At 40.8% G+C, this 17,296-nt stretch overlaps 2 protein-coding genes across 5 annotated transcripts; both read left to right on the top strand.

Annotated features, from left to right (window-relative positions):
- Positions 1 to 4,884: 4,884 nt before the first annotated feature.
- On the top strand, positions 4,885 to 10,519 carry abhd13 (abhydrolase domain containing 13). The gene is made up of 2 exons (XM_051403497.1): positions 4,885 to 5,104; positions 6,662 to 10,519. The coding sequence occupies exon 2, from the start codon at positions 6,696 to 6,698 to the stop codon at positions 7,749 to 7,751; it is 1,056 nt and encodes a 351-aa protein (XP_051259457.1). The 5' UTR covers positions 4,885 to 5,104; positions 6,662 to 6,695; the 3' UTR covers positions 7,752 to 10,519.
- Positions 10,520 to 10,720: 201 nt separating this feature from the next.
- tnfsf13b (TNF superfamily member 13b) lies at positions 10,721 to 14,105 on the top strand. Of its 4 annotated transcripts, none has more exons than XM_051403513.1 (6): positions 10,721 to 11,447; positions 11,549 to 11,657; positions 12,310 to 12,366; positions 12,671 to 12,795; positions 13,096 to 13,246; positions 13,452 to 14,105. In XM_051403513.1, exons 1-6 carry the CDS (start codon positions 11,214 to 11,216, stop codon positions 13,562 to 13,564), a joined length of 789 nt encoding a protein of 262 aa, XP_051259473.1. In that variant the 5' UTR covers positions 10,721 to 11,213; the 3' UTR covers positions 13,565 to 14,105. The 4 variants fall into 4 exon arrangements, with proteins under 4 accessions (XP_051259473.1, XP_051259475.1, XP_051259476.1 ...); XM_051403515.1 differs by having other exon boundaries at positions 10,772 to 11,447; positions 11,528 to 11,657; positions 12,695 to 12,795; XM_051403516.1 differs by having other exon boundaries at positions 10,772 to 11,447; positions 12,695 to 12,795.
- The last annotated feature ends 3,191 nt before the right edge of the window (positions 14,106 to 17,296 follow it).

Genomic DNA, 17,296 nt, shown 5'->3' on the forward strand with positions numbered 1-17,296 from the left:
TACAGTATATCTGCAGGTTAATTAGAGTGATAGATATCATCATAGGTGTGACAGGAGGTTTATTTGCAAAGGAAATGTAGCCTTTATTAAACATCTGCCTCTTCCCCACAGGAGGCCTCCTAATTGCTGCCTGAGACATACAGCAGTTTCCACCCAATTTATTCCTGGCAGGCATAGGGTATGGGGTACTCTTTGCTGCACATCCACAATGCAAGGTAGGTCTGTCTATCTCACTTAGCTGATTAGGCCATCACTGTACAATGTACAATCTCATTAAACCATGTTGACTGGCACTAAAATAGAGCCATAGGAGCTACAGCAGCTCTCACTTTGTTAATTATAAATTAGCTTGCGAGCAAAAAAAGCCAGTGTAATGTTGTGCTGAGCTGACAGGTAACTTGTGGCTGCATTTACCCCCTCCTCTGCAATGTGTTTAAAATAAAGAGATGCCATTATGTAGCTGTCCCTCTCTGACTCAAAGCAATGCTCTGTCTCCAAGGTGACAACACATTTACATTGTAGCCATGGACACTACATCTATCACCTTGTGCATGGCATTCAGTGACTTGCAAATCAAAGAGGCATCACTCATGATGATGTCAGACGAGCTCAACGACGTCTTTCACAAACCCAGCAAAAATGCAATAGTAGCAACTCTTACACATGAAGGGATTAAGTCACAGCAGCCAGTCATAAAAGATGTTGACTGACAGAAAAATCAATAGCGTATCAATAGCTTGGCCACTGGGTGCATGCCATGAGGTGAATGATAAGTATGTCCCTTGGCCTGATGATATGATATTCCCAGCCAGGTCATCACAGTCACTCCTCGTCCTGTTGCAGCTCTGACTTTGTATTATTGAGCTCCGGCCCTCCAGCTGTTTGGAGTGTTATATATCAAGTAATTGAGTCGTGGGAATACGAGAGCAGAGACACAGAGTGTGCCACTATAAGTGTGTATGAGAGTTTGAGTGTGTGTATGTAATAGATGTTTTGACTGACATGTCAAAGGTAATTGAGTCGTATAGGGAAGAGTGAACTTGCCAGCTGTCAGTCTCTTATAAGCTGAACCCATCAGAATGCAGCACTCCCTATAACCTAAAGAGACAAGGGTGTGTGTGTGTGTGTGTGTGTGTGTGTGTGTGTGTGTGTGTGTGTGTGTGTGTGTGTGTCATACATTGCATTGCCACTTCACTATGATTCTATGTTATTAGCTTTTCTCTTTTATTTATTTATTTAGAGTCCAAATAATGAATGGAACGTTGACATAATCTTAAGGTCAATCTGTTTTCTCCAATTTAGTTCAAAGAAACCATTTTCCTTTTAAAGGCCTTTTTCAAACGTGGATTCTTACATTAAATGTAGTTCTGTGAGTGTTTTACCAGCAAAAAACATTAAAAAGACTCAACATCTTTTGCCCTACAAAGGCAAAAGAAGATAACTGAGAAAAATGACCTCCTAGTTTTTGTGTTGTCCATTTTAATGAATTGTTGCAGAATACTGGGAAAAAAAATCTCTAGACCTTTGACACTTTTTTTGGAAGTTAAGCTAGTCTGCATTTGAATTGTCTGCATAATAATACGGTGTCCTGCCAAGTCAAAAGGCATTAACATCCATTTAATAACTCACTTGGTTAACTGATCACTATATAAAATCAGTATATGATAATAATGAAATCTACATAAAATAGAGTCATCAAAACACAGTTAGGCTAACAGTCTGGTTTTGTTTGTCAAGTAGTTAGCCTGAGCTAGCTAACAAGTACATTTAGTAGATTGCAAATGTATCTATAGCTTTCTTGTAGCCTAACATAATCTCTCTCAACTTGATTTTGGTGTATTACCTCAACAGCTGGAGCTCTAGTTCTTAAAAACTAGCTGTAACACCATTCGCTTTAAAACTTTCTTCAAGCTACCGTGTGTGTGTGTGTGTGTGTGTGTGTGTGTGTGTGTGTGTGTGCTGTGTCAAAAATGCTTAGATGAATATCAAATCCTACAGTTTCCCAGGTAAATTGTCTGCATGCAACTGGTCGAGGCAGACGACCACCCACCTAGAGCCGAAGGGTCTGTCCAAGGTTTCTGCCTCGTAACAGGCAGTTTTTCCTTGCCTCTGTCGCCAAGTGCTTGCTCATGGTGGTACTGTTGGGTCTCTGTAAATGTTATAAGGAGTTCGGTCTAGACCTGCTCTATTTGAAAAGTGTCCTGAGATAACTTCTGTTATGAACTGGTGCTATACAAATAAAATTGAATTGAATTGAATTGAATGCTAACCACAATATCATCTACACATTTCTGATAAGATAACAATTTGTGCATCTACCTACTTTACATGGGCGGTTATGACATAGTATACAATGGTCCCATCATTTTATACGTGTGGTCACATCAACAATCACCTCCTCCAAAGTAGTGTATAACAAACCTCCCAATTATAGCCAGTGTCAGCACTTCTGCCCCAACAATAATTCATGTTTTCATACGCCAATTATATTTTAGGTTCATACTGACTTAATTTTGGTAGCCTGTTTTATCTTACAGAATAGAGGCATGCTCCAGCTAGGGTTTTGATGCTGACTTCGACACCACAGAGTCAAATGAACTTCAAGGACAGAGCTGAACGGCCAACAGCTGTGCTAGTTTACACATAATCTGTCTGTCTCCTCCAAGGTCACACTAAGTATGAGCAAGATGTTAAATACAGCAATACCAATAAACTACCTCGGAAGAGAGGAAAAATATCAACGTATAATATTCTATTGTGTATTTTACAAGCCTTTTGCTTCATATTCGGCATGTGATGATTGTATTTTCTGTTTCGTTTGAGAGATAATCATAAAGCAATTACCCGTACGAGCACATACAGTCACAGTCTGCTCAAATCCTTACTCATCCCACCTTTGCTGTTGTTTTGACCTCAGATGCCCTGAGATGATCGTTGTGTGCACGTTAACACAAGGCTTTCTGCCTTTGCTGTTCTTTCATCAAGGGACATTTCATTCAAGGACATTTCTCTCAGTACTACCTGTCAGCAGCCCAGTGTGTTACGGCTGTCACATCTACAATTTGACCCACTTTTGTAAGCTGAGATGTGTCAACTCTGACTCCACCAACAGTTAAAAAGCATGTTTTTTATAGCCTGCTGTGTAGATCACAGCAGCAGGCTGACATAACTAAGTTATACTTTATATTAGGATCATGATTTAGGAAATGGATGGATGACAACAGTCTTTACCTCTGAGACCCTCTATTCCAGGAACAGGGCTTTGTAGAGGTCAGTGCTGATTCTTGTAGGCCTAAATCAACATCAAAAACACAACAGGGAAAACAAACGTCCTGTTTTGGCTATATGTCATGCATGAGTGATAGCTACAGTTCCCTATCTATTTGTACATTATAGCATAGCATTATTGATTATTCATGAAGCATCCCAGTGACTTTAATTTAAATACACTTTCTGTTAACATACAATCAACCTTCACTTTGTGAATTATCCTGATTATATTCTTTCTAAGAGCAGCACCTGGTGGGCAAAAATCAAATAGCACATGCAATGGTGATTGCTCAACTTTAGATCAGACCACTATTTTTAATACCCAGTGTGCTGTGTTGTGTATGACATGACTTTTTATGATTCACATGAGATATTGGTAGTGGTTCTCTGTTACAGTATTTCAACACATTGCATGACCTGCAGGTGTGGTACATACATTTTCAACAAAACTACAGAAATAATTTAAACGGTTGAGGCATATTGGATTTTATATTTTGAATGAAGGTTATCATGGAGAAGGAAACATTTAAAATATTGTATTGAAGTTATAGATAGGATCAGATGCCTTTAGTCTGGCCAGAGAGCCGATATTGCATCCTTGATATTTATGTGTTTGTAGGATTCAGTGGGATTTCAACTCCCTCGCTTCATCTTCCTTGAAGGAGAAACAACGGCGGTGGCCACAAAATGTGCACAAAACATGAACTCCCCCATCTAGAGCCAGTGTTTGGTTTGTCCCTTCAGGGCTACGGTAGAAATGTGGCTGTTTAACATGGCCGCCTCCATGGAAGGCAGCCTGCAGTGTCTGTAGATATAAACAGCTCATTCTAAGGTAACAAAATCATAATGATTCCTATATAGAGATGATTATACACTAATGAAAACATACCTATGCATAATATATTCCACTTCTCTCAATAGACTGTCTCTATCGATTAAAGGCAATAAAAGCCCACCCCGAAAAGTGCAGTTTACGGCTCTGTATAAAAACCTTAACTTGAAAGATTAGATGTGATCCAGGCCCAGGCTTTTAGATTATAGGAGAAATAAGAAGTTCACCTGAGTGTGCCCTGTTGAGACAGGACAAGTTTGTTTAGAAGAGAAGTTTCTTAAGTGTGTACTGCTGAGTTGCACAATATGATGGCTTTAGAATCAACAAATCAACCCAAACAAAGCTCTAGTCTGCAGTGGTTTAGTGTCTATTCGGTCCATTCTTGAATCAGGTGCACCCAGTTATCTCTGCACTGTAAGACATTGCAACTCAGTTTAAAGATTTAGTATCTGAAATAATGGCAGTACATTTAATTGACATTTAACAGTTCTGGGTTCAGGAAATAAGCAGAATATATTTACATTCAATTCAAAATAGAGTGCGGTGCACTTCACACCAGAATAGGAAAAGCAATTACATTTAATTCAGTACGCTTTGTCGGCATGAGTGTAACAAAGACAATATTGTTAAAGCATCAAGTAATGAGATTTAAAAGAAAAAGAAACTCCAGAAGATGGCAGTAAATCCACACAGCCAGCTTTTCCTTAAACGTCGAAGAAGATAGGTTTGTTTGTCCCGCGGAACCTTGCGTCTTGTGCCGACTCCAACACGGAACTCATGAAGGTTACACCAGAAATGCTAACCAGCTGTGTGGCTAGCCTTGTAGCTAGCCTCGCCGGTTCGTGCTGACAGTTAACTCACCTTGCGTTCTCAATAGTTAACTTTCATTGTTAATTCAACTAGTCAGCCGCTGACAACAGAGCTGTATGACAGTGACTGTGCTGCCACAGTGTTACTGGCTTCTTAATTTCACACAGCTGAGGCGCTTAAAATGAGAGAAGGGTGAGTATGTGTCTGCCTTATGGAGGAGATAACGTTATTCACGTTGCTAATAGCACTAGCAGCGATGGCAGCAAAGGATAGCTTGATAGTTAGCACGCCTGTTTTTGTTTGGAGCTAACTCGCAGTTAACTAAGGTTTATTTTAATAGGGTTAGTTCGGTTTTATGGTGTGCACCTTCAAAGCGTGGTGCATCACCGTGTCTGGGTTGGCAGCTCGTTTAGACAGTCCAGAAATACATTGCCTAGTGACAGTTAGCAGCCGGAAACATTAAACGCTAACTGTTACCAGTCCTCTCGGTGTTTGACGTGGTTAGTTAAGTGCTTTTCACCGGGTTGACAGCAGCTGTCACAGTCTCTTCTCTGTGGGTGGGGTCAGGACACGGTTCAGTCTTGTAATGTTTGTATCCTCAGTTTGTTCCCAGCAACAGTGTACGTGGGTTGAACGTATTCCCTTCAGTGACGGTCATTCTGGTGCTGGAGAGCCCCACCACTGCATCTGGGTTACCTGTCTGTTTCTACACCTTATTTGGCAAGTTATGGTTTCCAGTTGATCAAGAGTTCACCAGCCCTTGAATTGGCTGAACACACCTGATCCGCCCAATCAGGTAGAAGTCCAGTAGGAGAAGATGAAAAGTATGCTTTGCTGGGGTCTTTAAGGACCCTTGCAACAGACAAGTGATTGTTGGGACTGATTGCTATTGCACTTGTAGCTGGCACGTAGGTGGTGGACATGGTGTCCCCTGCTGTTTTCCCCGAACACAGGATTGAAATGGACTGTGCTGTTCCCAGTAAGCTGTGACAGAATTGGTAGCACAAATGACTTTTTGGCTATGAGGGTGTTAATCAGTTTATAGTTGTCAGGGGTATAATGGCCTTAGTGTAAGGCAGTCGGCTTTAAAGGATCATATTTTACCTCAGTATAAAATGTATTTACACTGCTTAATTTAATGCTTTTATTGTCAACTCCTGAAGTTAGCCTCACACATCTGTTTAGATATCTTTAACATTTTCAGAATAGAAGTGACTCTGCAAAATAAATGTACATACATTTTGTTGGTGTTACCAAAGATAAGCTTACATACACTCAGAAGTATTAAATGAGCTTTAATAAATGTAAATGTAAAATGTAAAGAAATAAAAGTAAGTACTTGTAGCATTTCCATTTCCATATATATCTAATGTAATGTAATGTACTGCCAGTGACTCCTTAAATAGAATTTATATAACATACAGAAATGGCACAGACTGTTCCTGAGCTAACTCCCCATAAAAATACCAGATACGTAACAGTTTTTTGCTTTTATTGAAGTCATTGTACTCTCAGATTGTTAGATTCATTTAGCAATTTGTAACCATCACTTCGAGCTCTGGTAACATATCATAGGTACAGATGCTGGACAGATGTTCTGTATCTAATGTATTTCTTCATATTTTAGGTTGTTTGTTAGACCATTTCTTTATAGATACTCTAAAACTTGTCTTGCTCATGTCCATTTATATTCAACCACTTTCCCTTCTCTCCCTCGTTCTCTTCTTTTTGCTCTCTCTGTATTTACAGAGTGTGTGTCGTGTGACTCAGCTCTTGTGTAGCCATGGAGAAGCCGTGGAGGCTGTGGGGGGCAGTGGAGCGTTGTACCCTGACTGTGGCCTCCTGGTCCTGGGGTGCTTGTCGAGTCTCCCTTTTGGCCCTCATCCTCACCTTCCACCTGTATGGAGGATTCTTTCTCCTAGCTCTTATCCTAGCCTCTGTAGCGGGCATCCTCTACAAATTTCAGGACGTGCTCCTCTACTTCCCCGACCAGCCCTCCTCCTCTCGCCTTTACGTTCCCATGCCAACAGGAATCCCACACGAGAACGTGTACATTCGTACCAAGGACGGTGTGAAGCTTAACCTCATCCTGCTTCGCTACACGGGAGGGGACACGCCTTCAGGAGTCACCCCGGGCAACCAAAGCAGCCCCGCTTCCTCTGCTCCACCTACCATCCTTTATTTCCACGGCAACGCTGGTAACATCGGTCACAGGGTGCCAAATGCTCTGCTGATGCTGGTCAATCTGAAAGCCAACGTGGTGCTGGTGGACTACCGCGGCTATGGAAAGAGTGAGGGTGAGCCCAGTGAGGATGGGCTGTACCTGGATGCCGAGGCCACACTGGACTATGTCATGACCCGTCCTGATCTGGATAAAACAAAGGTGGTACTATTTGGCCGCTCACTGGGGGGCGCCGTGGCCGTGCGCTTGGCGTCAGTCAACCCTCACCGCGTAGCAGCCATTATTGTTGAAAACACCTTCCTCAGCATCCCCCACATGGCAGCGACACTCTTCTCCTTCTTGCCCATGCGCCTGCTGCCCTTGTGGTGCTATAGGAATCAGTTCCTGTCCTATCGGCAGGTGGTGCTGTGCCGCATGCCCTCACTGTTTGTGTCCGGTCTGTCGGACCAGCTCATCCCGCCAGTCATGATGAAACAACTGTATGAGCTGTCCCCTGCGCGGACTAAACGCCTGGCTATCTTTCCAGAGGGCACACACAACGACACGTGGCAGTGTCAGGGCTACTTCGCTGCTTTGGAGCAGTTCATGAAAGACCTGCTGAAGAGCCACGCCCATGAGGAGAGTGCTCAGCCCTCAGCTAGTGTCACCATTATCTGAAATCTGTCACAGAAATTGACGGGAAGGACCTTTGGAAAGAATGTAAATTTTTTTATGCTTTTTTGTCTGGGCTCCTACTTTATTTCACTCTTTTTACCTATCTATAAATGTAACATTTGTTAAGATGATTTGACTATTTCAAGGATTTGAGAGAGGGTAACAAAGCCCTTGTGGTTTCTTTTTTGTGTTGCAGCTATGAATGCATGTATTTATGACCTTTTTATGAATGAAGCCAGAGCATACATGCCCACACTGCAGGACATGTCACAAACCTCAAAAGAATTAGCTGGAATGGGTCTACTGAAATGAATATAAATCATCAATCGTATAATGACCATATTAGGACCGTCAATATTTCAGTGAAAACTGATGACTACTGGAATTAAAATTACACTTCTCCTAATATACAAAAAGTCACAGATAATATGTAGGCCTATATTGTATATATATACACATCTTTGTTAATCCATTGCACTTTTTTTGTTCAGACTTACCCAAGTGTTGAGTTATGTAGGCTAACATCTTCTGAGCAATACTTTGAGTGGCATAAGGATGTTTTGTTTTTGTCGTTTGTTTTTCTCTCCCGTTTTGGTCAGGAACATTAATATTTAGACTCCTTGCAGCAGCTTGGCATGAAATGACATTGTAGTGATCAATATTTATATATACCCTTGACAAAGTTTGTCTGGCACAATAGCATAAAAAAACTGTTGTTGAATAATTATATTCAGCCACAAAAAGTGTTGGCTGAGATAAAGTGGTCAGTAAGCTAACGTTGACATGTTTGTTACTTCCGCCTATCAAAAATAAGTTCTTATTTCCTGTCAAACTACTTCTGTTTCAGTGCGACTGGGATACGCCGCTGTCACTGTGCTCTGTTCAAACACAGCTAGCACACAGCAGTCTTTCCTCTTAAATGAGCTCAAGTTGCTGTTGAGAAAATGTGCGCCTGTAGTTTGGTAAGAAGCATTTGCTCTGTGTGTGGTTTGTTATTAAAGGATGGGTTTCAGATTTCTTCAAGTCTTAGTCAGCACTATAATGCCTGTCCATATGTACAATGCAGTTATGAGTTATTGGTCTCTGTAATCCTCCTGTCCATACTGACTGCGAAGAGATGCATTTCTTATGTAAATCTAGTGGAAGAGCTGCGGGACAAAATACACTGGGGTCTCTTTATGTAAAAACGTATTCCAAAGTTGAGCAGAAACTAATTTGAGTTTGAGCAGTATGACTTAAGGCAAATCAAATGTAAGGTATTTTCCAAATATTTAGAACATTTCCTTTTTACCTTACTAATCCTCCACTCAGATCAACAAATTCCAGAAGAGACATTTAGTGTGAAAAAGACTCTCACACCATTCCTTAATGGCCAGTACAGACAGGAGGATTTATTACAGCCATGACTCTTATAACATACCTTTTATATGGGCCTGTGGGAACAGTATGGTATTAAGAAAGTCCAAACCTGTCCTTTAAGAACCAAAAATAAAGTGTGAGCATTTGTAATCAAATGTTGTGGTTATTTGTACGCTATTATCATCAGCGTCACAATTGTTAACTCTGGGTTCCTCGTCTCACCCCATGCTTATGTGGCAAGATGGCTTTACTCACTTGGGGGGCTTTTAATGAGCTGATTAACCTTTCCTGCATGTCTTCCAGGGGGTGGAGCAGAGCTTGACAACACTGTTATCTGCTCTTGCTTTCCAAATGCAGCATGCTGCACTGCAGTGGTATCAAATCCATTTGAATACCAATCTCCTTAGCCATATTTGATACTGTTTGTAAACAGTATGATAAACAAAATTTAACAAACATCAGAAGACCAAATTTGTTTGTGTCATGTGATAACAACTTGAAAAAACGGTCTAGAGGCTTCTATGAATGTAAATTGTGGTTGTAAAACAAGTGTGCTTTATAAGAACTAATGTATAAATAGTCTTTTCTCCCTTTTGTGTGACTTTTTGCCGCCAGTGGCACAGAACAGTTTCTGACATTTTTGTATTATATCAAATCCATAAGCTGAGTTGGATGAATTGTATGGTTTTTATCCTATTACATATTGGTAGAGCACATTGTACAATTAAACCATGTGACAATACTATACATTTAGTTCCATATGCTTTGTTTTACACACTTCTGCTATTCATTTTGTTTTGCATTGCATCCATCTCTTCATTCAAAAAAAAAACATGTAGAAACCTGTCATCATTCACGTGATTTATTCTTTTGGTGGCTGGCCTAAAAATAATCATAACTAGAATACTGGCTTTTTAATCCAAGCCAAATGTGTTATTACTGTTGATGAAGAAGTGGAATACAATTGAATGTCTGTTCATTTTTTTTCTATGAAGAAAATCATTTGCCAGGTATTGTGCACATGCACTATGGGACATATTGTATGTGTCCATATGATTGTGAATAGGGTGGGATGAATGCTGATGAAGGTGTTGGCATAATTTTGAAATTTGCATTTGAAAGCTGGCATGTGATTACTGTAATGAACCTGCACAGTGTTGACATGATTTGTGTACATCTACCGTGACTTGCAGTGACTCCACGTTGAAGAAACACTGATGGGATATCTGAACAGTCAGATATCTGAATTATTCATCTTTATCTTTAGTATGAAGCAGTCAGTTTGAGGGATTTTCCATTTAGAGTAATGTTTCTTTTCTATTTCAAACAAATGTTGACAACTTCTTTTGTAAGCACACATTTTCACTTTCTATTTTCTGTACTGTAACATGCAATAAATTGATACATTAAAATTGCTCTTCTCGTTTGATTTTGTTGTTGTTTTTAATGTATCTGCTTCCAAATTTAATTTATGAAACTTGGCATCACTTCACTTTTTATATTCTCGGAATTAGTTTGTTTTGCTGTGTTATGTTGGTGTAATTTTTGCACTTCCTTCTTTCAGTACGTGTTGGCTCCTCTAGCTGTCAAATTCAAATGTACTGATGTCATTAATTATATCTATTCCTCCTTCTTAGTCTGACACCTCTCCCCTATTTCCATTGTCACCTCATCTAACTGCCAAGGCTGTTTTTCCTGTTTCCGCTCTGCAGTGCAGGCTGTTTGCTAGAATGTGGTAAAGCTGAGATGTATTTTTTATCATTTTACGAGGGAGGAAGATGAAGAGAAAAGGAGAGAGATTTGTCAGGGCCACTGGTCAGGCAGGAAGCTGTGAGTGTGGTTAGCTGAGCGGAACAGTAGAGAGGAAGCGGTGTTGCCCTTTTTTGTACTGTATTTGTTCTGCGTAGTCCCTCAGACTGAACTGGAACTGGCTACTGGACGGACAAAAGCGAGAATTAAAGAAATCAGGAGCACATTTAGACAGGAATTAAGGTAAAGCTGAAGAGAAAACATTGATGACAAACGCAAACATCCACTCACCCAGCACAAGTCAGCAGCATAGTTGAGGCGTGAGACGAGTCATGCTGTGAGCTCTCTGGGCATTGCATGGCCCCCACGATGGCAGTTTTGGCAGGTGTGGAAGCTGGGACTGGACAAAGGGCAGGTGAAGGGAGGCTGTCCTGGCCAGTTTTCCTGCTGACCCTAGCGGCTATCACCTCCTCCTCTCTTTCAGCGTTGTCCCTGTACCAGCTGGTGGCTCTCAGAGCTGAGGTGGAGGGACTCAAATCTGAGGTCTGTCGCAGGAGAGAAGAGGGACGAGAGGCCAAGCATGGACACCAGGTGAGAGACTACTTACTGGCTGTTAACAACAAGCACCCCATGAGACAAGCATTTTACCAGCATGTATTGTTTTTTCTTAGGACTTTATTGTGTCTGTTCAGACTGATAATATCAGTAGCAGGAGAAGCAGCCAAGAGCCCCTTCACCAACCTGGGTCTCAACATGGTTATACCCTGATGAGGAGGAAAAGATCTGGAACAGAGACATTAGGTAAGACACGGCAGGCTGGACCTGAGTTCAGCAGTTCAGTTCATGTATGAGAGTAGCGCCTTCCATTTTCCTGCAGTGGTTTTACAAATGCATTAGTTCACTTGCATAAAAGTACAGTAATATAGTAGTGTATAATATAAAGAGTGACAGATTCCATTTCTATGGTGCATAAGGTCTTCAATATATTCTTTATTGTTATGATATCCCCTACTCCATTTTCAAGTCAAGTTAATTTATATAGCTTAAATCATAAAAAATGTCTCTTTACAATCTGTACGCACATTCTATCCTTAGACACTTTTTCAGAGCACACTGTCCACCTATAATAAGTGTGAATCACTCGCCAGTTTTGACGAATGACTCATCAGCATTGGTGATAACCACAGTGAAAAACAAGATGCACCGTCAACTAATGCTGTGAATATGCTCACTATCAGGTCGAGCTATTTAACAATCCCTAGGGTGCAATAATTATATTTTTATTTACATATATTTTTCTGCTGAGTGAGTCAGTGGAATTTCACCCTAAAAGGACACAGGCAAAGAGCAGAAGGAAAAAAGAAAGACAGCCGTGGTGTAAGCTGTGTGCAGATTGTTATGAAACTACTGACCAGTTGTAACATGTTTAAATTTCTCCTTTTGTCATTCACAGTTTCTCAACCTTGCTTGCAGCTGTTGGCAAACCGTAGCAGGAAAACCTTCAGCAAAGGTACAGTATGTCTGGCCTGGGCTATGATTCTGAAATAGATGTTGTTTTTTATTTACATTTCACCATTTTATATCCATTTTTAATTGGATTTTACAGCATGACATTAAAATGCCCATTGTTATAGTAGTGAAAATATATTTTACACTAAAAGTACTAAATAAAATATAATATATAAACAAATATGCAGAAACCCCAACCAGCAACTCCTGTAACTGATTTGAAACAGTCTTGGGGACAGCACTGTTGGGATGCATTTTTAGGTGCTTTGACATGTTTTCTAATATATTCTTATTTATTGAATCAGAATATTCATCAGAGCTGTGCACAGGTATCCCCTGGCAGTCTGGGCTGAGGAGAGGCACTGCCCTGGAGGTAGACGGGGACACCATGTTAGTCAGAGAGGAGGGCTTCTACTTTGTGTACAGTCAGGTCGGTCTGTTTGCTGTCATTTCAAAGTTTTTTCACAAGGGGGCGCTGCTAGTCTGTTTACCAATCACCGGATTTAACATAGGAGGTGAACAGTCTACATACAAAGCAGAAAAAAAAAGGGTGTGCTCAATGTAGGCATGCACTTGGTTAACAGACCTTGAAGGAAGGTCAAATAAAGAAGAGCAAATGCAAATGATGCATGCATAATAAATGAAGTAGCAAATGCTTTACCAACCACTTGACTGTTAAAACAAATTCCTGCGCCGTATCTCATAGAGTTAACCCAGTTTTTCTGCTCAGGTCTACTACATGGACAGCACTTTTGCAATGGGTCACGTGGTGATCCGGAGGAAGAGGAACGTGGTGGGGAATGAGTATCCCAACCCGGTCCTGTTCCGCTGCATCCAGAATATGAACCCCATCACCCCTTTCAACACCTGCTACACAGGAGGTGAGCCTGTGTTATTGTTTATGTCCAGCTATGTTCAACCTTTTATAACAGCTGTTATGGAAGGTCAACCAGCCTGTGTGTGTGTATGAGCTTGTCTGTGGAAGGGCTGCAAATGCATATTAGTAGATGGGTATGGGTGATAGCGGTGTGTGGCAAGAAAAAAGGAAAATCTGAAGGTCTGAAGTATACATTTCCATTCCCTCAGGTATTGTGAAGCTGGAGACTGGGGACCACGTGGAGCTGCTGATCCCTCGTTCCAGTGCCAACGTGTCCCTGGAGGGTGACTCCACCTTCCTGGGTGCCATCAAACTGGCTTAAAGTGCGTCACCTCACTTTGGACCGGAGGGACGCTTTTGTGGAACTAACTGTGCAACGAGGCACAGTTCTGGTGATCTTGTCTGAAGCAGACACCTCTGTACCAGCTGAATGACTGATTGTGTTGGCTTGTTCAGCCTGAGGGAACATGAAGGGGACTATGAGTTGATGGCATGATCTTTGGTCTTCAGAATACATACACGCACCCTATAGCTGCAGCTGTATTATACTCATTTCAAGCACAGAATATTGTAAAAACTGTATGCCTGTCTGAATCAAATACATTTTCTTCAAATAATCACAAGCACATGGCTTGTGGGAGATGTGTAAAATCTTTCTTCTACTGTTTAGATCAATAGTCTTTCCTCCTGTTGCAGCAGCAGTTCTTCTCGTATGCTTTAATATTTTAGATATTTGAACATCATCGGTCTGATTGATCATCTCAATGCCGTGATTTCATTCTAGTTCACTTGTACTTTATGTTTGATTGAAAATTCAAGATGCAATAAAGTGCCAGTTGCACAAGAGATGACATCATCTGGAATCCGGGTGGAGGTTGTTGTTCCTTTATTGGCCACAAGAAGGAAAGATTTGTCAGTGTGGCAGAACATCCTGCCAGGCAGTGGAGAGTAAGATCGAGCTACAGTAAGGTTAAACAGGAACAGTAGAAATCTGTTAGAAGTGCCTATTTTTAGAGTGAGGCAAAACTGAACATGCAGATGATGTCTAAGCATTCAAAGCAACTGCTGCTGAATGAATTTGTATTACCTGAGCACCCTGGAGGAAACAGTGAAATATCCTCAATGGATGATTCTTTACTTTATATCGTGTTAAGCTGGAGGCAGAGGGAGAGTTACACTTGGGGAACATTTTCATGACCGATCATTCTGTGTATACATATATATATATGTGGTGTCCAAATGAACCTCCATAATAGCCAAAGTACAATATATAGTAGGACTGGGTGATAATTCAATCTTTAATCATTTTCAGTGGAATTGTATTGTGGTGTTTATAGTAAGTTTTTATTGTATGAACCTCTGAAAAGCTACAAACTTTTTTTTTTTTTTTTTTTTTTGCATTTACCTGATGAAAAGCATAGTAGGACACAGTTAACTGAACTTAAAATCAGTTTGATTATTTCACCTGACAGCATAAATTTGACAGAACAAAAAGTCAACATTGATCTCTAACATATCACCAGTCTCTAGTATGCAATACACTTTACACAAACACAAATTAATGAAAGGCTGCTATCTGCTATCAGGGATTTTTGGATACAGATCCAATTGTTTTTTACTCAGCTGCTGGCTAATAAAGCTTAAGTTAAGTTGACCGTTTCCTAGAAGAGACTTCTATTTGTACTTGTTAAGCTTACTTGTTTTTGCTTTTGTTTTTGAATTGATTCATTTTGAAATTACTGGCTTGTACTGATCTGTGTTATGAAATCTGAAATTGATTTTATTATGCAAATGTGAAACATTTACATCTGGGGCCAGATGCCCTCTAGAGGTTTGGAGCAAAATGCCCAAGGGACATCCTCCCCCACAATATTTTTCAATATTTGTTGATAAAACACACAAACCAACTCATTCTTTGATAATGCTTCTAGCTTAAAGCAAAGCTAAAAGGCTACACATGGCTATAGTTAATATTTAGATGATTAATGAAGAATAAAGCATAATTTAGTCATAGCCTAAAATGTAGAAGCGGTGACATAATACAAAAAAAAGGAAAAAGATATATATATATATATATATTGATTCTGGCTTAAACCCTTTAAAGCTAAACCACATTAAATTAAAACAAAATGAACTTGCCCTTTTGAAAAGATTTTACTCAGTTACTCAACGCCCTCCATATTGACCCAGATAGGGTGTGACCTTTTGATATTTTTCAATCAGGTATTTTCTAAGTTGTTTATTTTGAAAAGATGGATATTGCTTTGGGGTCCACCCCTACCTATCACACTGTCCCATCTGTTTCTCCCTCTATGTGTAACTCTCTCACACACACACACACACACACACACACACCCCCACACACACACACACACACACACACACACACACACACACACACACACACACAGGCCTTCTGTCTGTTGGGGCAAAGAGTTAGACAAAGCCCAGTGGGTGGTCACTTCTTCACTCGGCATTTTGCCCTTGGAGTCATGGCTCCATTTGACAAGAAGAGAGAGACCGAAAAGAGGGGGAGGGAGGAAGAAAGTCTAAAATAGAAGGCTGAGAAAAAAAGATTTCAAATGAACTTAATGGATAGGAGTAAGCATTAGTAGAAAAAGCCAACGGAAGAGAAGAGAGAGGCTGTGAGGCTAAAACAGATAGAGAGAGCAGGCCAGGCCCAGGGTACTGCCGCCATGGAAGTTTGAGAAGCTCTTTGATGATCTGGTAAACAGAGCAGACGGCTGTACAAACACCGATCGAGAAAAAGAAGACGAAGGTGGGGGAGGAGGGTATGAGAGAAGAGGGGAGCACAGACCTCTCCTATAAATGTGTCAGGCATGATGCTCCCCCTCCCTCTGGGCCAGAAATGTCTTTGTGTGGTGCCATGGTGACGGCTGGTGTGTTGGCGGAAGCTGATGTCATTGTAGGCTCGGCTCTCAAAAGAGAAACCAGCATCTGACCGGAGAATCAGGAAATGAGACCTGCTGTGTACACATGCTGGCACTGTGTGTAGTTCACACACTCACACACATGTTGCGGCTACACAGAATGGTATTCACTCAAAAAGCAGACAGATATACATCACATATACACGGTAAAAAGGGACAATTTAAAAGACGTCATACTTACAATGATGAGTTTTTTTATCGCATATTTTTAATACCATTTGCATTTGGATATTGAACATATCTTTAAATACAATTGTTTTTAGCTGGAGCTGACCAGAAACAATTCATAAAAGCACTCACAATGCTATCCTAAACATCTGTGTAAGGATCAATGTGTAGGATTTAGTGACATCTAGTGGCGTAGTTTCAGATTGTAACTAACTGAACACGGCTGGGATCTGTTTTTGATGACCCATACGCAATAAACTGTGATGCACTGTGTGTTCTGACACCTTTCTATCAGAACCAGCATTAACTGTTTGAGTAGTTTGAGCTACAGTAGCTCGTCTGTTGGATCCGACCACACGGGCCAGCCTTCACTACCCACATACATCAGTTAGCCTTGGCCACCCATGACCTTGACTCCAGTTCACCACTTTTCCTTCCTTGGACTACTTTTGATAGGTACTGACCACTGCAGACCCGGAACACCCCACAAGAGCTGCGGTATTGGAGATACTCTGACCCAGTTGTCTAACCATTACAATTTAGCTCTTGTGAAAGTTGCTCAAATCCTCACACTGCTCATGTTTCCTGCTTCTAACACATCAACATCAAGGACAAAATGTTCACTTGCTGTCTAATATATCCCACCTACTGACAGGAGCCATGATAACCAGACAATCTGTGTTATTCTCTTCACCTGTCAGTGGTCATAATGTTATGGCTGATCGATGTATATTCCATTTCTGCCAATAGATCCTCTTAAATGTTTCACACTGGACTTTCAAGTGAAAACAGACTAATCTTTAAAAACTGTGCGAGACAAAAACAAAACACTGCAAATACCTTTTTCTTTGTTCTTTTAATGGGCACAGTCTGCACTGCACTATGTATCCACAGGAAGCTAGCAGGATAATCTCATATTTAGATTTAAAAACCGT

The sequence above is a fragment of the Dicentrarchus labrax genome, unplaced genomic scaffold, assembly GCF_905237075.1.
Source record: "Dicentrarchus labrax unplaced genomic scaffold, dlabrax2021, whole genome shotgun sequence".
Taxonomy (NCBI): Eukaryota; Metazoa; Chordata; class Actinopteri; family Moronidae; genus Dicentrarchus; species Dicentrarchus labrax.